Consider the following 23,839-nt stretch of genomic DNA (forward strand, 5'->3'; position numbering starts at 1 on the left):
TATGAGGCCGTTGTCTTTCGCGTGGGCTGCTAGCATGTAGGCTGCTTGTAGAGATACTCCGGAAAATACGGCGAAAGACTGTGGGTGCCGCATCAGACCGAAGCGCAGGCATTCCACGCTGTGTAGATACTTCCTGGCCTTCGAAGGTATGCACATAATACCTCAATATGTACTTTGCATCAAAGTGCAGCTCCCAAATGGAGTCGGTGACTTCCAAAGGGCCGATCGGTGCGGTGAAGATTGCGCTCCCACACCCGGCACCTTTCTTCATCATTAGGGATGCCGAAGAGCGAGAGTTTGGCCTGACCTTTCAACCTACTGTATGCAGTTTCACAACCCACTACGCAACAGTAGTTCTTTCGCCGAGATCTACTAGGTGTGGTGATCCTCTCACGTTTCAAACACTCTGCCGACTTATCAAACTATAACAGCCGAGGTTTCTCGGATATACTGTGGCAACCAGACATGAAGCAACAAGCTGCTGCTACAGCTATTTGGCAAACGATTGAAATTAAACGTCTCTCTACGAATTTTTACCTCGAATATTCTCACAGTTGCATGACCAGTCTTGAAGTTCCATCAGAACATCTAGTGGCTCTTTGCACGACCAATGACAACTTTCTTTGTTACCGGATCCAGTCATCAAAACATGTTCAGCAACACTGAATGCATGGCATTTGAGATGCATACTAGAAAAGAAAGCTGCGAGAAGTGCAAAGATGGCTGGCTGTACAGACTCAAAATGGCCTGTGTTGTGGGCCTCTTCTACTTGCCTTTGAGCATTCTTTTACGGCATGTCTTACAAAAGCATTATTGTTGTTTGCTGCTTTTTTATATATAAAGGAGGTTGAACGTTTTTTCAAACGCATACAAAGAAACGTGTTGTACCATTGAACAGGCATGAAGATTCAGTGTAATTGACAATACGCATGACTTGACTGCGAGCACTTAAATAGTTCCAACAACTGTATGTACAGTGGTGTACAGTATTAGAAATGAAAATTCCTTTGCATAAAATCAACAGGAGTTAAGGCTGACATAGTAGTCAGACACCTTTCTGGGAGAAGTTATTTACAAGAGGCAGGGTCAGACGAACTAATGCACACTGACCGACAACTGACTACCAAAACAGTTAATGGAGAGCAGCAGCTATAGTGACATTGTTTCTTCAGGTGCACCCACTTCAGGAGACACTAAAATAGTCCCTTTGTCCGCACAAGAATACTACAATGGGTGTGCACCAATCTGAAATCACTCCATCGTGAAGTTCACGTGGTTTCAGGCCCAGTAACACCTCCAACTTGTGCTCCGAGCTTGACAACAAAATTGAATGCTGCCATAGTCGTGCAATGTCACTTTTTCATCCTGCTGCCCGCAGTTGAGCCAGCTGAAGCCTTCTTTTCACTGTCACCAGTTGACTGAACGAAAGACTCCGAGGCTTGTTTGCAGTTCCTCGCAACCAGCCTGTTAAACAGGAGGTTAACGCATCCCTCCACCCAAGACTTGCTTCCGTATCCCGGAATATGCATCCAGTTGGAAGTGTTGTGTTGCCTGTAAATGTGGTCGGCGAGTGTCATGGCAAACATCTCCTTACTGAGGTGGCACACCTTGGCAGGAGTGATTCTGCTGCCCGAATGCTCCACTGTATCAATGACCCACTGGGCCATTGTTGTGGCAGTGTCGTCATCCACAGGCACTACTTTGACGTCAGGCTTAAACAAGGGCCGCCACATTCCTTTCTTGATCCTGTCTAAGCGCCACGGGTAAGGGCGTTCAGCCTTGCTCTGATGCTTCCTTGCAGCGTTTCCGGCCCTGGAGTTCCTGGAGAGAATCAAACAGGGAACAAAACTGTGACCAACCGAACAGGGCAGAAAAAGAAAATGTATTCATGGCACATATACTGTCATATGATGTTTCAAAATTAGTTAATACAGAATTTTTAACTATTACTTGTAGTAGAAAGCACAATTCTAATCCTCAAGCTGGATTCCTCGAAAAGATGGACATTTGTACAGTCGACCGCCTCTACAACAAGCACCACTACAACGAAATTATGTTTATAATGAAGAATTCTGTGTGTCCCGGCCAAATTTTTATGTTTCATATGTATTGTGAACATCTCTACTACGAAGAAATTTTTAGGCGTCCCCTACAGCTTCACAATGAATGCTCACAGAGCTGATGCCACCACAGCACTCCACATTGTCTACAAGGCAGCCCGCAATCACTTAAGCAAAAAGCCCAACAGACTGAACGGTCGAGTACATTGGCGAGGGTGCCAGTGTGTGTCTAATGGTATAATGAAAACAGTGTAATGGTAATAATGTTAGCTGGAAAGAAAACAATGTTAAAGCAACAAAAATCTTAGTGATCCCACTTTTTTACAGAGGTAAGTTACCGAGCTGTAGGGGCTGGCTGTGGAAACCAACACCGGGGAAATCTGAAGAACAAGCACAAGTACTACACCGATTAAACCTGTTCCTGCAGAGAGACATGTGGACTAATTCGAATGGGAGTTGACGAAATGAAGTAGATTTCGAGTGCCTTCCAGCACTTCTCAGTTGGCTGGAGTCACGCATATTGTCAGCCAAAGTGTGCCAATAGATTGCTATAGACTACTTTAACTGTCTAGGTAAACTACCGCATTTACTCGCATAATGATGGCACCCCTGAATTGTCGTCAAAATTCGATTTTTTTTTTCTTTCCCGTGTAATGATCGCACCCCGAACTAGTAACAGCGATATGTCGTGTGCCAAGTCTAGCTAATGATGATCGCGCTTACCATCTGTCGAATGCTGTCATATGCTACGCGAACGACTCTTGAAGACATACCAAGCGGTCTGCACCCACCAAACATTCTTAAGCAGATGCCCTATTTGATTCCTGTCATCACTTTCCGCACTTCCTTGGAAAAAAAAGAAAAGCTACAACCAAACTTGCCTTGGCTGTATTACTTGTAGGCTTCATAATGCTTTTGGCCAACAACAACAGCAACATAAAGGGCGCCTTTCGATTCTTCTCGTCTGCACTCGTGGGCATGCAACAAATCGCGAGCGGCAACTATGGTGGTCACGTTTACACTGATACGTTAGAAATGTACCCTAATACGCCGACGCTTGTAACACAGCTAAGATAATCGCCCACCCTTAGCGAAAACGTGCCGTATTAGGATGGTAGTGAAGACAAGTGCCGCAGTTTCCGCAGCATGCCAGCCATGTGTTCACTGGCAGCAACGCGCGCCAATCTCTTTCTGTCCCCTCAAAATGGGCGTGGCTACGTTATTTGCGCAAACTTCACGATATTAATGATATCATTCATTACTTATACGGAAGAAACTGTTTCAATGCGTGTAATGTACTCACGAGAAGGACAAACATCGCTTTCGGCGCGTTCTGGCTTCGCCGGGCGCCATATTTGCTTTGGTGTCCCGCACTTTACAGCGGCAGCCGAATTATTGTATGAAACTCTATTAAAAAATTTGATTATGGTGTTTTACGTGCCAAAACCGCACGCCGTAGTGGAGGACTCCGGAAATTTCGACCACTGGGGTTCTTTAACGTGCACCTAAACCTAAGCACACGGGCGTTTTCGCCCCCATCGAAATGCGGCCGCCGTGGCCGGGCTGGGATTCGATCCCGCGACCTCGTGCTCAGCAGCCCAACACCATAGCCACTGAGCAACCACGGCGGGTATGAAACTCTATGCCGCCTGCTTGTTGACCTGTTATGATCCCACAGCAAACGCGGGAGAGAGAGATGAAACACTATTAGTGAATGGTCCGGCAGTTCCGTTGTGGTGGCCTCAGGTGGCGGCTCGAAGTCATTGGACTCGAGCAGCATCTTTGGCTTGCCGGACGGCCCAGAGCTGGTCTGCCAACTCTAACTTTTGAGAGCCGCCTCCCAGCGGCGGCGACGCCGATGGAGAAGGTCCCCAGCGGCGCCCGCAGCCGGGGCGGCGTCGGGAAGAAGCGAGCTCGAGGCTTCCCGTGCTGTGGTAACGGCCGCGATTACGGACGCGTCGCGAATGAAAAAAAAATATATATATATATTTTCGGGGGAACTTTAACCCGCGGAATGATAGCACCCCTGAATTTGCGTTAATTATTTTTTGACAAAAAAGTGCGATCATTATGCGAGTAGAAACGGTACTCACAGGGGAACCTTATGAGAAATAAATTTACAGAATAGAATTGGTTGGAGCGCATACAGTGTATACAGTGTTCACGGCATAGCGCCGATGCAATTTGTTAGTTTAACTCAGAAGTCGCCCACAACCAAGTTTTCAAGGAATTAGAGGAACGCATTTATTTTCAGAGAGTTTCAAGGATCTCTTTTTCCAAATTCAACGGTTTTTAAGGATTTCAAGAAGGTGTACGAACCCACCCCAATTCAGGCAGTTGATCGTTTTCAACCTCTTAATATTACATCTATTACTTTTACATTCCATTGCTCAGTTCTCCTTAGCTTCTTTTCTTTCACCAATTACTTGTCCTATTCATCACACAACCCGGTCTGCCATTACCTATTGCATCACAAAAAAAAAAACAAAAAAAACACACTTACCTAATGGCAATTTTCTTTCGAGAAGCGATGAAACCCCTCGAAGCCTTGCCAGCATCATACTGACAATACCGTGGGTCTGCACTGTTGCCGGCTGGATGCTTCAAGCGATGGCCCAGCCTTTCAAAGACACAGGAAAAAAGTAACTTATTCTTGTAAAGGGCAGTAGTACTAGACTTAATTTCAACCACAGAGATTCTTATCAAAGTTTGTGTTGCCAAGGTTTGTGTTGCCATTAAGGCTCAACTGTGTCTCCACCATGTGAGCAACAACAGCACTCTGAAGAGTGCAGAACACAAAGACTCACATGTTTGTATGCACCTGCAACCAAATTATTTTCTATCAAGGGAAAATCCTTGATTGCTAGACACTGACAGCACGTGACAAAGAGAAACATGATACTTTTGCATTGTCAGTGGTGGTCTTTTTTTACAGTCTCCAAAGAGTCCTTTGTCAAGATAAGAGGGGGTGCCAATGGTGCTACACCTTGAACACAGGTCACTCTAGTCATGGGACCCAAAGATTCCCACATCCCTCCCTTCTTAATTCTTCCCCTACGGCAGTGAAATTGCTGGGAGGATGGTGGCGAGGAAATGTCCGGGCAGATGTGAAGGTAAACTCCGGCAGGTAATATTGGAATCCACATCGACAGACAGCACAGTCCTGTATCGCGGCCATCCAGATACAGCAGCTGTCAAAGTGGTTGACAATGACGGGGACTGAAGACGTCTTGCCCTCAAGGTCCGCGCCGCGATGTCCACCCGGGAATAGCAGGTCTGTTCAGGGGAGACTAACTTGCATGTGTATTCTGACGAACTGCCTAGCTTTTTCTACTGCAGTGTTGCACAAGAATGTAAAAGAAGCAGTGCATCATTGCTAAAGACACTATAAATGCATATGCATTATTAATTACATTATTACATTAATAACTGTTGCACCAGTGCTGTACTAGGGAATTCGTCACTGTTCACAATAACTGCCTCTATTAAAGCACCAGTCACTGTGCACACGTTTAGTCACTGTTATTAGTAATGATACTGAAATTTCTTAATTTAGTGCACTTCTAGCAGTTACTAAATTAAAGGAATGTGCAGTTAGCAGTATTTACTTGAATTCACCACCTTTTTTGCGTTCTCCTGCAATGCAGCAGTCTGAATGGTTACACAGCTGGCTGTAACATGCATACAAGTAAGCCTACCTCAGCTGAGAGCTGAGTTTCCTCTAAACAAGTAAGCGTCACGTAGTGACTACTTCAGTCAGCATACCAATGTATCCCATAAAAGTTCTGCAACCAGGAAGAAAGGTATTAAGGAACTCTGGAAAGAGTGATGCTGCAGACATTTTGAAATGCTAATCTGACACTCCAGCTCAAGGGTCACTAAGCAGACGCTAATGAGCAACACTAAATTAGTTTAATTACCTGGCTGACATGTAATTTTAGAACTGCTGTTTATATGGTAGCAAAATGTTGATTACTAGTAGAGAAACTGATGGCCAAGCTTCCCCGTTACGAATTTTGTGCGGAAACTTCCACACCAGCGTGTCAGTCTGACGTCACAAACTTTAATGCATTTTCTCGTATTTGGGCTGTATTGGGGTTGTTTTGGTTGAGTCCATGGTCTTTTTAGAATGCAGCGTAGTTATTCTTTAGGATTAAACAACCAACCAGACTCAAACAGATGCTCCCGAAATCACAGTCATGATGAGGAGCTCGTGCAAGAACTCTGAGATGGCATCATCACCTGTCTTCCACGTTCGTGTCTGTTCTGCTCTCACTGTACACGTAGCCAGTTTGTTACTCGACAGATGTAATTTAGTGACACAGCTGAACTATTTGTTTAATTTCACTTTGCTGTTCACTTTTGCTGTACCTCTGACATTAATAAAACTCTATTATTTCTGTAATTGACCATACAAGTTACCCTGAAGGCCACCACCAATCTGGACACTCATACGGTACCTAAGGTCATTGCAACTTAATTGCAATAATTTTACAACTTGGGGCAGTTAAACATCCTCTGGCTCAAGTGGCTTTTTGATTCCATTAGCTCGATGACTACAAACACGAGCTAGATGCTCCTAAACACCCAACACGCCCACATGATCTTGAGTTCCCCTCCACCAGTTCCTGGAAAACTTCTATGCCACCTGGGCTGCTATGGGAAAATCTGGAAAACATAAAGAGGCTCCCCTGCAATCAAAAGAACCATGTAGCTAGCACACAGCAGGCGCACTTTGCCACTGCAGACCATTTTGTGTACTTGCTTCATAAACACACAAATCTCATAGACAGCACACAAAAGAACAATGTGAACAATGTGAACAGGCAGTGTTTCCTGATCAACGCTGGTGCCTGAGATGAGCCCAACAGCAAACTAATTCGTGTTTGTGACCGTCCAATACAAGCACATATTGTCTGTTCACTTTTGCGAATCAGTTGTGGCATAGCGGAAAAGACATTAGACTTGAAGCCACAAGATTGCTGGTTCAACCTCAAGCATACTTGCTCAAATAAATTTTTTTCTTTACGTCTTGCCATGCCTAAGCAAAGCGTGATGAACAAACAAACATGATGAGCCCCATTCTTAGCTTATACTCGCAATTTGCAGCAAGAAAAATGCACCCTGTATAGTTTTTTTTTTCCACGACAGCTATGCGCACAACAGCAACACATTGGTCCTATCCGCATTATGTTGCGTGCTGCTCACTGTGCATTCATTCTAATGTGCACAGTTCAGCATCGTTGTGCAATTTTATGCCTACTGCAGTGCAATATTGGATGTATAGCATACCTTCTATGGGCATCTTGCATGGGCATCTTCGTAATGAGCTTGCTTGCAGTCTGAACAGGCTTCTTTGCAACCAGCTTGGTTGTAGTCTTCTCAGATTTTTTTGCTATAAGCTTGCTTGCACTTCGGATAGGCTTCTTTGTAGCCACCTTGGTTGTAGTCTGCTCAGGTTCCTTTGCAGCCACCTTGCTTGCTGCTGGCACAGGTTTCTTTGTAACCATCTTGCTTTTGAGGTTTAGTTCATTCTGTTCCAGCTTCAAGTTGGACTTCTTTGTTGTTAGTTTCTCCATCTGCTTTTGTGGAAACTCAATTGTGGTCTCAACTTTGGGTTCAGGCAGTTCTTGTTTTGGATTAGACATTTTGGGTGATATTTTTTGCTTGTAGTTCTTGTCTTGCTTGGACACATTTTTTGCTTTACTTTTTGGCTCATTCTTTTGTTGCCCCACGATAACCTTGTTGGAAATCACTTCTTCCATCTGCTTTTGTTTAGACACCTTCTTGGTTTTAACCTCTGGGCCTGTTTGTTCTTGTTCATGGGTAGACATTTTAGGTGTTACTCCTTCCTTCTGGTTTTTCAACTCCTTCTTAGTTTGAGCATTTAGAGCAGCCTTTTCTTGCTTTGGACTGGCCTTGCCAGACGTCAACTTTTGCTTAGGCTTTTCGTTAGCCTCCGTCTTGATGTGAGCCTTCGCTTTACTTTGTTCTTGTTCCGGATTGGGTGCTTTAGGTGTCGACCCTCCTGTTTGGTTTTGCTTAGCATTTTTCTTGGTCTCGTCTTCTGGCACTTCATTTTGCTCTGGTTCGTGTTTGAGTTTCTTGGTTATGATTCCTTCTTCCTGCTGTCGGTTAGACTCCTTCCTTGATTTAGCTTTAATATCTGGCTGGGCACACTTTTGTTCCTCTTCGGCTGTGCAACTATCCTTTCTTTCCCTTTCCTCCTGCTTTCGCTTTGACTTCCTGGGTGCGCAATCTTCCAGGAGCACCTCGGCATTGGCAACCAACGCAGTGGCCTTAGCAGTTCCTCTGTTCACGCGTTGCACTTTATCTTGTTGCCCTTTTTGCTCATCTACTTCATCAGTCGGATCATGATTCAGCTTCCTCTTCAACTTCCCAGACTGCTTCAACACTTTTTCGGATTGCCTGGTAGCCAAAGAGAAAGTTTCATCTAAACGTATATTTGCTGCTGTTGTATGCTCTACAGATTCTGTATGGATCTTTAGTCTGCTCCTTACATTTGTTACTTCAGGTGCCTTCTGTTTAGGTTCTTTTGTAGCTTGCTTTGGCATCTCCTCCTCAAAGCAGGTCTGCAAAGGCAGCATTGGAACTTCCTTTTTTGCAGCTCTGTCTCCAGGGCTTGCGACTGCTGCTTTCTTGCTGCTAGTTTCTCTATCGTCTTCTTCAACTGTATCATGGGCAGGCCGATGCTTCGACTTCTTCTTCATCTGCTGCTGATGCTTTTCTGAGAAGAACTCTTTGGGTGACACAACTGAAGTCAACATTTGCGAACTGCCATTTGCAGTGTCATCCGTACTTAGGCATGGCTGGCATTTCAGCTTCTTCGTTCGCTTAGGCGCAGCCTCCTTTACAGTGTGCTTTGTGGATGATGTGGGTGTCTCAACCAAGGCCTGACTTGATCGGTTCCCGTCACCCCACTGCTCATTGTTAATCTCAAATCTCATAGTGTCGTGATCTGGCTCGTGCTTTGACTTTTTCTTGACTTGTGACACACTGTCCTCTGTGCAAAACTCTATCTGTAACGCAGTAGTTTTAGGTAATGCCTGCTCGCTGTTTTCAATGCTGTTCTCAACTGTACGCTTCGATTTTTTCAGTCTCTTAGGGACGCCTTCTTCTAAGGAACATTGTGCAGGTGATATGACGGTCTCAGACCACTGACTTTCGGTGCCATCATGAGACTTATGCTTCGACTTTTTCTTGACTCGGACAGGTACACTGTCGTTTGAGTAAAACTCCATCTGTGACACGGTAGCTTCGTGTAAAGTCTGCTCACTGTCATCAGCGTGTTTCAGTTTTCTTTGTCTCTTAGGGACACCCTCTTCTAAAGAGCATTCCTCAGGTACTAACTCTCCACCAAGCCTGTCTTCTCTGTGCTCGGTGATAGACTCAGGCCACTGGCTGTCGCCACCATCATTAGACTTGGGCTTCAACTTTTTCTTCTTCTTCTTGGCTTGAACGTTCGCATCGTACAATGAGTAGGTATCTTCAGTATCAGCTCTGTTTAGCGCTAGTCCTGCTCCGATACCCTCTTCATCCACGTGTGAAGTCCATTCATCCTGTGCATGCTCGTTTTTCTCATACCTCTTGTGCTTCCTTCTTAATGTCATCTCCCTATCTTCATCTCTAGTTTCCTCCATCTGCTGATAAGATTGCAGGTCTCCATCTTCATTAAGTCCTAAGAAAGCAAAAAGAATGGTGCATTTTGCTATGACTGGTCAGCATATGTAAATGGAAGCCCTACAGTTAAACTGCTTCAAATACGGCTAGCACTCACACAAATGTTGACACACAATAATCCCAATTCAGTAATGTTAAACAAATATTCAAATTTTGTAGAAACCTCTTTGTGTAGGCCAGTTGGTTCATCCTTAAGCTTTTCAACTGAAGCAGCACAAAAGATAGGAGCTCCTTTGGTTTATTTCTCTTCTGAGGCCAGGCGTTAGAAAATTTGTGCAATATATAATCTGGGATGTTTCCATAGCAACTGCTTTGAGCACAAGGAGCCATAGCTGCACTTCCATATAGTGTGCAATGCAGCAATGCAGAAGTCTCGCTAGCTCACTTCACCAGAAGCTCTCAAAATAGCAGGACTTAGTGCAGGCATATTATGACGCTGGTCAAAAAAGTTAAATAACTTATGCATATTTCTTATGCATTTTAGGAAACATTAAAGCCTTTTTAAGCAAGCCTTTGTTAGCATTCCAACAAGCAAAAAGGACAAGAAGATTTAGCACTATGAAGCTGTACACAGGCAAAAAAGGCCATAAGGAGACCTTGCTTGCCTGTACGTACAACATTTTAGGACCCTGGTAGCGACACACAAGATACGATGGGCAATGAAATACACAACATGGGTACTTGCTCGCAATTAAATTTTATTGGGAAAGCATGAAGCATATATTATATATGGGAACATTGTAAACATAAGCTAACCATGGTTGTCTAGCAAAATTGTGCTACCAACTAGGCTAATTAAATTAAACCACGTTAACAGCTTACAAGAAGGAGACCCTACAACTTCCACGGAACATACCCTGACTGTCATGCAAAATGATTGATTTCTTGATTTCTTCTTATGCTCGTGTCTGGATTGTTCTCACAAAAAGCCTGAGCGGCAAGTTGAACATACATAATTTCTCTTGCATTGCTTTTTCAGACTGCTTGACGCATGCATGCATGTATGTGTGTATGTAGTATGTATGTATGTGGTATGTGTATGTGTGTGTGTGTGTGTGTGTGTATGTATGTATGTATGTATGTATGTATGTATGTATGTATGTATGTATGTATGTATGTATGTTCTAAAATCTACCAACTCGGCTAACGCTTGATTCGTACATGGCACAGTCTTGGAAACAATAGACACTGGTTTCATCATGTTTCGGCACCCCCATTACACAACTTAAATGTCTTACAATAATTGCTAACACATATTGCACTCCGAGCCTCGATACGTTATGATGTTCCAGGGTAAATTTAAGGAACAATTCCTCTCATTTTCCAATCTTTTCACCCTTCATCGATGGCTGGGATAAGATCAAGAGTTCTTCAGCACAAGTCATGGGTGATTAAAGATGCATGCAATCAAAGTAAAAGAACTGTTTCTTAAACACAACTTCAACAGCCTTTTCAGTTGCCAAAGTCACACCACGGTGATTTCCTGAAGAGCAGTCCAACCTTTATGATGTCTTAATGCCTTCATGCGTTGAGCAAAGTACTCCTGGTAGCTCAAGCTACTAGTGTGCGTTTTCAGTCCCGACAGGTCTTCCTGGCTCGTCGTGTCTGCCTCTTGCACGCTTTCCTGCAACACAATGTGTGGTACAGTTTCAACTAATGAAATTGCACAAACCATTTCGTAAGATTTTATCAGTCTGCACATCATGAAGAATTTTTGACCAGCATGCGGCACACTAGCATATAGGATAGCCACACATTGGAATCAGTATTGCCATTTTAGCATTTTTGTATCCAGATTTAGCTACTTTTCAGTCTGTTTGGAGGCAAAATTTTCTATATAACAAGCAGCTACTTTTTAAGCAATATGACAGAACAATGAATAAAGGGAAAATCAGGCATCCACCCGTTCGTAGTAATTGCTACAAAGGAAACCCATACGGGTTCCTCGAAAGAAAAGCCTCACAGTTGAAGAAAAACTCGTCCTGGTCCGGGACTCGAACCCGGGACCACCGCCTTTCTGGGGCAGCCACTCTACCATCTGAGCTAACCAGGCGGCTAGCAGATGGCAGGGCAAAGTCGAATTTGTCAACAACACGAAGCAAAGGCAAGAGTTTGACGTAGTAGTTCTGCGGGAGACCGCAAGGTGGAGAGAAGTAATGAATAAAGGCAAAATCAGACACCCACCCGTTCGCAGTAATTGCTACAAAGGAAACCCATACGGGTTCCTCGAAAGAAGCCTCATAGTTGAAGAAAAACTCGTCCTGGTCCGGGACTCGAACCCGGGACCACCGCCACTCCGGGGCAGCCGCTCTACCATCTGAGCTAACCAGGCAGCTAGCAGATGGCAGGGCGAAGTCGAATTTGTCGACAACACGAAGCAAAGGCAAGAGTTTGACGTAGTAGTTCTGCGGGAAACCGCAAGGTGGAGAGAAGTAATGAATAAAGGGAAAATCAGACATCCACCCGTTCGTAGTAATTGCTAAAAAGGAAACCCATACGGGTTCTTTCGAGGAACCCGTTTTTAACAATTTCACAACTCTTTAACAACCTTAAACTTGAGAAGTTGCTTCAAAAATGGCTTCCTAAAATGCACTTTAGTATTGAAGAGCAACAAGCAGGAGGCTGAGATTGATTGTATACCATTATGATATAATTATTACAGTGCTAGTAGAAACGAAAACGAAATATGGGCTACACACAACAGGCGCTGGGTATCGACTGGTTTGTTGCACCAATTTTTACATGCTTGAAAGGCACGGTCACTTCAGAGACAGAAACTACATGGCATATATTTCATATAATCCAATTAGGTACTGTAGGATACGTGGGCTTTGTGACCTCGATAAAGCAATGGTGTTCTCTAGCAAGGTGCAAATGCATACACATAAGGAGCGGCTGGGTTTGTTTGTGCAGTGTACACGCGAATTTGAACTCACCGCTACCTGTCACATGACTTTCAGACAAGCTTTCCGAGAAAACAACCTGACGCTGGGGGTGCGTCGAATTCTAAAAGGCCAGACACTGAAACTGTTAAACAGCCAATGCAGTCCTGCGAAAATCCACAAAATGGACCAATTTTGCTAAAAGGAAAGAACTGTATTTATACTTAACATAGCACAAAGCTACAAAAAAAACAACATATGGGCTACCTAGAAAGAAAGCTTTCCATTTGAAGAAATATTCTTACAGATCTATGATATGTAGGTGTTACTGAGTTTGATTCATAAAGCGCTGTGCCTCTGTCCATTTCCACCTAAAGAACCTTTCAGCTAGTCATTGATGATGACTCACCACATCCTTCTTCCTCTTTACCACAATGGCATTGAGGTCTTCCTTCTTCTTCTGACTCAAGTCTTTTCCTCTGAGAAACTTTGAGTAGCTACAATGTAGAAAAAAAAGCAAAATGGAATAGAGAGATTTAGTTCTAGATACCAAACTTCTGAAATGGGCCACAGAAGATAATGTTCCACCTCCTCCTGCCAAGAGCAGCAGTTCACGCTGTCACCTATAGACAGTTATATTTTCTGTTCATGGGTGCCACCGTCTTGGGCTCCTACACAAACAGTAGCTAAATTTTGTGCACAGTGGCATCAAATTAACATGGTCGTGAAACATCAACTGCATCTGTACAACTCTTTCCACATATTTGAGCTGACCACTTCGATTTGTACTGCTAGGAAATGGTAGCATTAACAGTCCGAGATAGCGACAATCTAACACTTCCATAATATATTCTACAGACCTCTCCAACAAAAGCTTAATACTAGTTAATATGTGTTGCCATAATGCCCTCTTGGTTGTTGTAAGCTCATGAGAGACCTTCCCAAGAGCACCACAATAGGGACAGTGAAGCAAGTGCGCTTTATACAGACTGGGATCCACAACAGTGGGTGCACGGTGGGTGTTCTCATGCGCTGGTGTGAAGGTCCATAGAGACAACTCAGCAAGAAGTACCAGAAGACAGAGGAAGGTATGATGGTTTCAGCCAAGTGAAAAGACACGAGCAAATAGAAGCAGGACACAAGACAAATGCTAAGCTTAAAACAAATATTTAATTGGGAAAAACATCCAACCAATAACTGCATCGCATGCACATAAAAAGCATAAGCAAAAGGAAAAGAAGAAAATTAAATTACAATGAAATCGGTGGGATGTTTTTAACTCGCCCAGCAAACCATCCTACAAAACTGGAGAGATACCACAACCAAAAGTTATGTACTACAAGAAATTTAAAAAAGACAATTTATACACATTCATGCCATTTTAACCTTTACTGACGAGGGTTGCTTACAGGCAATATACCAGAAAAAAAAATTATTTCTTGCAGAGTTTCAGTATTGAGTAGGAAGTTCCTGGCTAAATGTCTTCGCCCAACACTGAATGATAGGCACTAAGCGTCATTTGTTGGATTAGAGCAGGAACACTGGACAAGGAAGAAAATGTTTACGTGTGACTCACTGTCTTTCGAAAGCAAGCTCAGAGGAGACTGGCCGGTGCAAGATATTCAGCTGCAGTGGTGTCAAACATGTGATGTAAAGCAAATGAAATGTACACCTACGGCTTAGATATGATGAGAGCTGCATATACAAATTAAAAACGAAGCCTAAGGTGGCTTGGGGTGAAGCCCACTTCCACTTTCCTGGCTAGGGTTCTCCTCCTATTGTTGAAAAAATTTCTGCAAAATATTTCTTTCTTTTTGTTGATTATGCTTATTCTTGACCTCTCCTGCACATTTTGATAGAAAATAAACATTTTTTTCCTTGGTATTTATATGTCTTATCCTTAAAAGTTTAACAGTCATCAAATCAGCAGTAATTAATGCCAATAGTTTGAAACTTGCATTAATTCATCACAGGGACCAATGATGTTTGTTTTAGTTATTGGAATAGCAAATTAACCTAATAATATTAATTAGAATATGGCGCTAAGCTGAATTGCGACTCATTACATAAACATACATACACACCCGGTGCTTGGACAAGAATGCAAACAGATATGTGTACTACTTTGTTACGTGCAAGGTAAAAATTATTGGCAGCTGCATCACCTTGTAAAGTCGCTCATCAACAAAATTAGTTTTGGCAAGATACTTCTTCCCCAGGCGGCCACAAAGGTTTGCATATCTGCTTTCCTTGAATGAAACGGCTCCAAAATGCAGGGAAGACATGGAAGACTAATAAAGTCTTGAGACTTCCTTGAAATAACCAGACCTATTTATTCAAGGTTGAATTATCATAAATTTAGACTGCTTCATAACAAAACACGAACAGTGACATGAGCGTGTCACATATTAGAACCAAGACAATATAAAAACATGATTAGAGTCAACACAACATCAACTTCAGTTGTTCCAGCTGTAATATATGATGTTATTGATATCTTTATTTATTTATTTATCAATACTTAAGTCTTCTGCAAACCCATACAGGTAGCGGGCTTACATCATCATAGGCATGTAATAAGATACAAGTTCCCAAAAAGACAACAGGAAAACATGAGGTAGATCAGAACACTTTTCAACAAGTGCATCAATATTATATTACCTACATGGTTACACTTCACATACACGAGAAGAGAAAATCTAGCATTATAGATTGTATGCTATACATGAGAAAAGACATGTACACACGAAAACAATACAACACTGCAAGATACTTCCTGCAGTTTTACAGCAGGAAAAGTAGTTATACAGGGTCCATTAGCTGCTCCACTAGTGAACAAAACTGATCTAAATTTGGATTATTTACAGCTTCGCTTTAATGATGATTACATTGCATTGCATAACTAAATTGGTTCACTAAAAAGTGAGCGGATTATAGCAGGTGTAAGTTACCGTGCGCTACTACCGCAGCTTCAGTTGGATTACCTGCACAGTATAAAATAGAGTACATGATGGTGGTGATGTGACCATATAGTTTCTCACTATATTACCTAGAGGTAAATCTGGCACTGCTGCTATGTGGTATACAGTGCAATGCCGGTATATTGTGACTTCAGATTGGTGTCGTTCTCTGAGAGCCAGGACAATTTGAAGATGCGCCAAGAAGCACCGTTCCGGAATGTCTGGCATCACAATAATTCATTTTCTACTAAAACAGCATGTAAAAAAGCTGTTTTAGCTTTATTATTACCCAAAAAGCATGTTTTCTTCACTGATGGGGACTTGTTATTACATGTACAATTATACGAAACGTAAAAAATATCAGCGGGCTGCTAAAGTTGGAGGACAGACTACAAGATTCACACTCATTTGGAACAGTTTGTCGTCTGTTCTTGCTTTTCTTCGCTTGGTTATGCAATGTAGCTGAGTAAACTTCATTGGACGATGTAATATGAGTGAATACAAACCTTTTATCAAGATTTTACTTGGAGGATGCATTATTTGTGTAGCCATATCTACGTTTCAGATGAAGCCTCTTACAACACCAGCACACACAAGTCTGGCAGACGCATATACCGTCATTCCGATGACAGCACAGCAGCGCCCCATAGGAAACTCCCATAGACGGTGGCACCAGATTTTCCTCTAGGTGTTATAATGAGAAACTCTATGGTTGTGACAACCAGCCGTTTTCTGAAAGAGTTATTTTGGATTTGCAACTGAAACGCACTACTCATCAGACAAAGAAAGCCATTGTGGATTATCCAAGAAAGATCAAACTCAAATGCGTCACTGTCGGGAGAGCTTCCAGATTTTGTATACCGTGCAAACTTCTCTGTCATAACTATTGTGATTGTCATTCTCTTCCTGTCCTTTTGCCCCATCGCCCCTTATATCAATGCTAAGTAGCTGGCTAAAAAACAGTGGTTCGGGCCAACCACCCTGATTTTTCTCTACCTTCCTCGCAGCAACCAACTACAGCAAGCGTACCTCTTGGGTTCATTCTGCTTCTATTCAGCTACCTCGCAAAAGAAACTTACTGAACACGACCCCCGAGCTTGAACGCCCGCTCTTCAACCCCAATCAACTTGTCTTCTTTAGCTGCGGGGCTTCCATTATTGAGGTTACTTAGCAGGCTGTCAAAGGCTTCTTGGTGCTCGATCCAGCGATCGTCCACACCGTTGAACCCTATGCCTAAAAAAACAAAGCGCAAGTATGAGTTGCTGAAGGTATTTAGAGGTCACAGTTGCGTTTCCAAATGTAATAAAATGACAATTCATTGCACTTTCTAAACGTAAATCATGCAGAATTGGCCAAATAATTCCACCAGCGCTGCGGTTCACATCGCCCGATAAACACATACAATGCACAACAAATGCAAATAAGGGATTTTTACTTCATGTTGGGTCTTCGTAAACTATAAAGTGTGTAAAAATAAAATACAGGTGGCAACATGTAGAAGCACTTCACAGGTTTCCACTCCATGATGTAGCAGCTTTTGGTGGCCTTTGCTTGATGATAGGTAATTCTTTGCTCACAGATGAGCATTGCAATACATTTCATAACAAGCAAAGTCTCAATGTGGCAAGTTCTTTCCATGTAACTGATGTGCTCTGACATGACTTGAGAAACATTCAAATAAACATCTTCAATAAGAGCTCGAGCTGGCAACTTTCGTGGACTTGCTCTCTCTTTGTTGTTGTTGTTGTTTTCAGTACAAAAATTAGCCAGCTTATACATTGTGACAAACGATCGATAACAGCTCTGTTGTTTAGGTGTGATATTCTGGATGGTGCATTTGGCCTCTGTGTTCTCTGCCAATGGTCAACCTGTCTTTCATCGAATATATCCCAAAAGTGATTTGAAAACATCATGTACCAGCCTCAAAACAATTTAGTGGTTCTTCTAAAGCATCTGTTTACAATTCTGCCAAGGAAAAAGCCCTTCAAACTCGTGAGCAGAGAATAGCCATACATCTTATATGCAGTTCTTGATCTTGGTTACCGATAACTTCACAAGATGCCATCATCAAGCAATGCAGCTGCTGGCTATGTCTCAGTGTCACAGTACTATAGACACAGCAACATGCACTCATTTGGCATTTCAGACAGGCAGCATGGTACCAGCAACCTTGCTAAGCTCCAAGTAAGGTACTACACTACTTTCATGCTACATTCAGAAGTACACCAATTGCTCTTACATAAAACTTCCTCTGCCTAAGCAAGTTATTTTGGAATTGATTTGCATCTTACCTTTGGTATTCACCTTTTTCTTCGGTTGAATGAAATCACGCATGCCGTCTTCATTTCTTCCCAATCCTTTGCCTTCGGTCCAGCCCATCTGTTTCATCAGCTTCTCGCTGTAGGCGTAACCTGCAAGGAGCAAAAAGTGACCCCATGGCCACAGTGACGAAAAGCTAAATGATAGCCGGGTGGCAACAAAGAGAGGAGAATCCGTTTGATGAAAATCAGGAGGTCGGCCTGTGGCTCTATCCCACTGATCTGCTCAGAAGGAAGGCGATAAAAATAGGGGCATGAGATGTGATGATGTAGGTAGCCGGATACGAGCATATGCAAATTAGCATCCGGAGGGCCTGTTCACAGCCACAAAGGCAAGCTGTTGTGGCTCAAAAATTCAAGAAGTGAACAGACAGCTCACTTCACTCATATAAAAGTACAACCACGGGGAACTGTAGCATCTTCATTCGGAAGCATGTCGCCAATTAGAGCTCATGAAGCGGTCAATAAGGTGCACTGATCATTTGGCCAAACACATGCACCTTTCATTGCCTGGGAGCACAGCTGAGCCGTGGGAGTGAGGGTGAGAGGTCGATGAAAATCAGGAGGTCAGCCTGTGGCTCTATCCCGGGCGGTACCACAAGCCCACCTGCTAAGTACGTTTTTAACGTTCTCAGGAATTCCAAAACAACTTGCACTAACATTATGGCCAATGTGTTGGTGAATTGAAGGTGCAGCAAAAGGCTTGTGTTTGCTTTTATAGTGGCAGCTAGAAATAGAGCAATGGAAACTGTGAGTGAAATGTCAAGTAGGGATACACACGTGGGGGAGGGTATTTGGGCGCATCAAATTAAGGGGCACCTCTTTACTGCGCTTGTGGTACACCAAAATGGCAAGTACAATCTAGCAGTACGGCGAGTTCAATAAACTTTATTCTGGAAACACAGCGCAAAAACAGATATGACTGGAAGAATCCACAGGATGCACCCACTAAAAACAACTCGCCCTATGTATTCTCCCAGATCTGTGTGTCTGTTTTTGCCCCGTATTTCCAAGAGGTTGAAAAGTGATGCAACTTATCTAATACAAAGGCACAACGGCCTGCAGCATCCATTAACGTGGCTGGCCAGTGGACCTACAAGGCCATTACAGCGAGTTTTGACAATGGGCAGCTAACGTTCAAGGAAGCTCTCATTTTAGTGAGCAACAAGAATTGGGGCTTTATGTCCCATGACAAAGGGCCTAGTAATGAAAGGCTCTGAATTGACTTTGATCATTCAGGGCCACTTTTTTGGCATGCACTATTATGTCACATGAAAACTCTTTCACTCGGGAGAAGCACTTGTTGAAACATGGTGGCCACAACCAAAAACCATTGAGCTGCAGTTGGGAACTAGTGCTGTCTAGAAGGCACTATTAGCCTGTTTGAGTGTGCAACCTTAACTATTCTGAAGCTGTCTGAGAGGGAGATAACGAAAATGATGAAATATTTTATATGATAACAGACATGCGCCTGTATGAACACTTCCTAATGTCCAGCACATCCAGCCAAGCTCTGTTCAATGGCCACGTTCGCTCCTAGGTCTAGGATGATAGTGCCCAATCAAATCAGACACTGGACACAGGTGCCTCAAGATTGGCAGCAAATTTGCTGACGTGAAATAACAGCATGTCCTACTAAAAACTGTTTTCTATACCCACTAGACTGTGTGTTACGATGCTGCTGTTGGCATGATAGGTTTCAGCATGATTTACGATAGATAGCATGCCCTAATTGTTGGCTGTTAACAGCTGAAGCAGTCATTGGTTAAAGTGCAGCAGTGCACCCACGTCAATATATCTACTAGAAAAAGATCAGAATACCAGGCTTAGAAATAAAGGGATATTAAGAAGGAGATCAGTTACAACAGATACGCAATTACAACTCCGGAACTGCAAACAGGTGAGTATTATCAGACATTAAGGCTTGGTTAACCAAAAAGCAAAAAAAAAAAAATCCATACTGATCAGAGTAAAAAAAAAGTGGATACATGCAAGCAGGACACACTGAACTGTGTCGTTTGTGCTCATGTACTTTTTTTTCTTCTTTTTGCTATAATCAACACGAACCTTTTCAGCTCGCCCACCTGTCAACCCTGCTGCTGACAAAAAAAAAAAGGAAAGACGGACGAGTGGAGCCGCCGTATAATATTTTCACACTAACGTCCTCGTGACATCAATTTTTTTTATTATGTAACCGTCTACCAATAAAAGAGGCAGTTACACTGGATTTGAAAAACAAGTAATACCAATACATAGCATCATTTGTCACTTTCTTATGCACAAAGATTAACTGAAATAAGCAAAAATAAATATGTAATTTGTGACGTCATGGCGGCTGGGGTATAAAATTCAAAATGGGGTCTTGGACCCTCACTTCTCTCAGTGTTGGGCTACATTCTACGCAGTAGCGATGAATCATGTTTTTCTACCCAATACGAAGATCTGTAACATGTTGATTTGGTCTGGTTAGTACAGATTCATAGCTTTCTAACTGGGCGAGACATGTAACATGTGCAGTCTGGTGCAATACCACTGTTTTTAAGTAATGTAGGATACTATAGGTCACAGAGGTAGATATATTCACAGTAAAGTGAGCTCGACTGACACAGAGCAATTTTTTGCTAACCAGCGCACGGTACACTGAGGCATCTGTGGACTTGTATATATGTGCATCAACTTTTCTACGAAGAGATGGTATACAAGACAAAGCTCGCTCTAATTCAGATCTACATTTACCATATGGGAGTCCATAAAATCTGAAAGCAAGGATGGAAGGTTGCATGGATGGATGGACGGACGGACGGATGGACAAGGCTGAACCCTTTAAATCGGGCGGTGGCACGAGCCACCTAACCATGACTTGTAACATATTTTATACTTAGTGGAGGGTGAAATCTCACTCTTGCCTTGATTTTAGCCACCAATCAGATAACTTCCGTTTGGTTACTTCTACCCGCTTAAAGTCTATTTTTCCTCCACTATCTGTAAACCCGAATGATTTGAAAAAGTCTGTCCCATTGCTTTGAACTGTTAGGTTAAGCCCTTTACAAAAAAGTATCAGGTGTTCAGCCATTTTCTGTTCCTCTCCACACGCACCATATAACATGTCTGTCCCTTGGTACTTGACTCGGTATGTCTTAGTTCACAATACTCCCATCCTGGCTTCAAACAACAAGGAGCTTCAACTAGAATTATCGTAGATACTTTCATTGGCAATTTCCTGCTTGAAATTTCTGTTTGTTCTCAGTGTTGATTTCGTCTGCATCCCTTGGTTTGCCTCCCTGTTGCCCCAATATTCGCTTGACAATTTTCTGGTCTGCTTCCGCAGTTTTCTGTGAACATTCCTCATGTACAAGTAACTGAACTTTCCCACTGCTTTCTCTCCATTTCTCGTAATCGCTCCTCAAATTCTATCTTGCTGCTAGCTTCCCTCCCCTTGAATGATGTCCATCCCTTGTCACCCTGTCCCCCTGACTTGATGCATTTCTGTGCGCTCCCAAAGCAAGCCTACCTACCTAAAGTGACCAGACGTCCCGATTTAGGCGGGATAGCCCCGCTTTTGCAGCCATGGTCCCGGTGTCCCACTGAGGTACTTGTGGGACGGCGTTTTGTCCCACTTTGGCTTTCCCGAACGAAGCGTTGGTTGATAAATAGCTCTCAGGATCATCTCCTTTGAAACATGGGAGGTGCGAGCAACGCGAGCAAGTTTATTTTTTCCTTTTTTTGCTTTCCAAATCATATGTTTTCAGAACGGCCTAGAAAGATACCTTGTCTCCATTCACATTATGCGGTCACACATTCACATTATGTGACCGCTGAAAAAATTAAGGAATGGAAGGCGCAGAAAATATTTGTTGGGGAACGCTGGGTGGAGATTCTCGGGCACTTCGAGAAGAATGATGTGCCTTGTGAGAACTTGATGACCGTGCTGGAATATTGCATGTGCCTGCCAGGTACAAATGCACCAGTAGAGAGGGTGTTTTCTCTCATGAACAAGATATGGACCGCAGAGAAGACGCAGCTTAAAGTGGCGACACTAAAAGCCATGCTTGTGCTAAAGGTAAATGTACGCATGACGTGCGAGCAATACTTTGCACATCTTTGCAAAAAGGAACATTTGCTAAAGAAAATACATTCCAGCCAGAAGCATTAAAGAAGGAGAAACTTTTCGCACGGGTTGATTTAGAAAAACGAAAATGGCTTTTGCGTGTTTGAAATAAAAATGTATGATTGAATGGTCTCTTCGTGCCTACCTACCTGCCTACACCACTCCCTCCCCCCCCCCCCCCCCCCCCACGTCCCACTTTGGTTTCTATAGAATATGGTCACATTATACCTACCCCTTGTTGCTTAATTTCCAACCTTGCTTGAACCTCATATCTCCTGCACAGGACCGCATTGCCGAAAGTCAGACTAGGGATCATCACCCCTTTCCAAATCCCTCTCACTACTTCGTACCTATTGCAAGTTCACAATGCCCTATTTTTCATCACAGCTGCATTCCTGCTACCTTTAGTTGTTACACATTTTTTCATGTTCCAACAGGTATTCAGCCCCATTGTTTATCCACACGCCAAGATATTTGTACTTATCCACTACTTTCAGCGCAACCTCCTATATCCTATGGTCGCCGCCCTTATTATCATTAAATATCATGACTGCCAATTTTTCGTTACTAAACTTTAAACCTAACCTAACTCCCTCTTTACCGCTGATGTCTATCAATCCTTGCAAATCTTCCTTGTTGTCTGCCATAAGTCCTATGTCATCCGTGTACATCAGTCCTCGTAATGACTGTTCAATCCCTTCTTCTTGCTTGAAGAAATATAGGCTGAAGCGAAGTCCACTCCTCTCTTATTTGGTCTATAATCCTTGTCGATACAACATGAACAAAGGTTACAGAAGAGGGCACACTTGCCTAAGCCCTCGCTGTATCTCTATATTCTCCAATACCCTTTCTCCCGTTTTACAGCACTTTGTTACTTTTATAGATATCTTTTAAAAGATGTTTAAAAAAAGTTAGGAAGCCGCGCACTGCCAACGCCTCCTTGGTACCACTCGAATTTACCTTCGCCTGCAGTCGGCCCTGAAACCGCAAACGACGCATAACGAAACCAAGTGCGAACTTGGACCGTTCCAGCCTAGCCTAGGTTCCAGCACCGATTGAGCTACATCGCAGCCAACAGCAGATCGCAAGACAGACGATTGTTCGTAGGCATGGTTCATACACATTTAATTCGCAATGCAAGGGGAAGCGATCGCCGCTGTGACAGCGCTAACAAACGCTGGCAGCAGCACGTGCTACAACAGTCGGTTTAGGGCGCAGTACCCGAAGCCGCACAAATGATGTACTTGCACGATCGTGCTTTCTCATTTGATGGGACATTGATTACTTCTAATATTGCGCGGATCTGTGCGTTCTGGAAGCATTGAATAACGGAGCTGTGGCTTACTCGGTCTTCCCTTCATCATCGTGCCGCAGTCTCACGCAAGCTCACGATTTAACAAGCACAACACGTCACACTGGCTTGACCCTATGGCACCAGTAAGCGCTGTTTGATGCACATCATTAACCCAATCAATGGGCCAAAATCAGGCAAATGCTTCGGCGATGCGATGATTCAAGCACTGTCGCTGCGCTGTTTGCAAGGTGCGTTGGGTGCGTACATAATACGGACCACAAATCATATGTAGAGCGCCATATTTGACTTGTAGCGACTTGTCTCGGCTTCTCAAGTATGACTGAACTTGCGCTCAGGTTTTTATCAGCCGATACTGGTAGTGAATGTTACTATTCAATATATGAAACGTTTAGTTTATGTTATTGAAAAAAGATACTTGGTTATTTGTAATTTACCAAATTTCGTTTACAGCACTGCAACTTTCGGACTTATAACCGTTAGCCAATGAGAAGTGCC

The 23,839-nt window shown here is 43.2% G+C and overlaps 1 protein-coding gene and 1 pseudogene across 1 annotated transcript; both read right to left on the reverse strand.

The window, feature by feature from the left end:
- Positions 1–890: 890 nt before the first annotated feature.
- Positions 891–23,630, reverse strand: LOC142560375 (uncharacterized). The gene is made up of 8 exons (XM_075672423.1): positions 23,375–23,630; positions 17,895–18,014; positions 16,683–16,836; positions 13,053–13,140; positions 11,262–11,385; positions 7,353–9,759; positions 4,564–4,680; positions 891–1,821 (listed from the first exon to the last, which is right to left on the reverse strand). Exons 1-8 carry the CDS (start codon positions 23,391–23,393, stop codon positions 1,353–1,355), a joined length of 3,498 nt encoding a protein of 1,165 aa, XP_075528538.1. The 5' UTR covers positions 23,394–23,630; the 3' UTR covers positions 891–1,352.
- Positions 20,818–22,607, reverse strand: LOC142559807 (uncharacterized; annotated as a pseudogene).
- Positions 23,631–23,839: the final 209 nt, after the last annotated feature.

This window comes from Dermacentor variabilis, chromosome 10 (assembly GCF_050947875.1).
Source record: "Dermacentor variabilis isolate Ectoservices chromosome 10, ASM5094787v1, whole genome shotgun sequence".
Taxonomy (NCBI): Eukaryota; Metazoa; Arthropoda; class Arachnida; order Ixodida; family Ixodidae; genus Dermacentor; species Dermacentor variabilis.

Excerpts from the sequence above, each read along its gene's own strand:
- LOC142560375 (XM_075672423.1), bottom strand. Across the intron at positions 16,837-17,894 it reads GAAAAAGGTGAATACCAAAG|GCATAGGGTTCAACGGTGTG; the intron begins GTAAGATGCAAA and ends TTGTTTTTTTAG. Across the intron at positions 1,822-4,563 it reads CGAAAGAAAATTGCCATTAG|GAACTCCAGGGCCGGAAACG; the intron begins GTAAGTGTGTTT and ends GATTCTCTCCAG.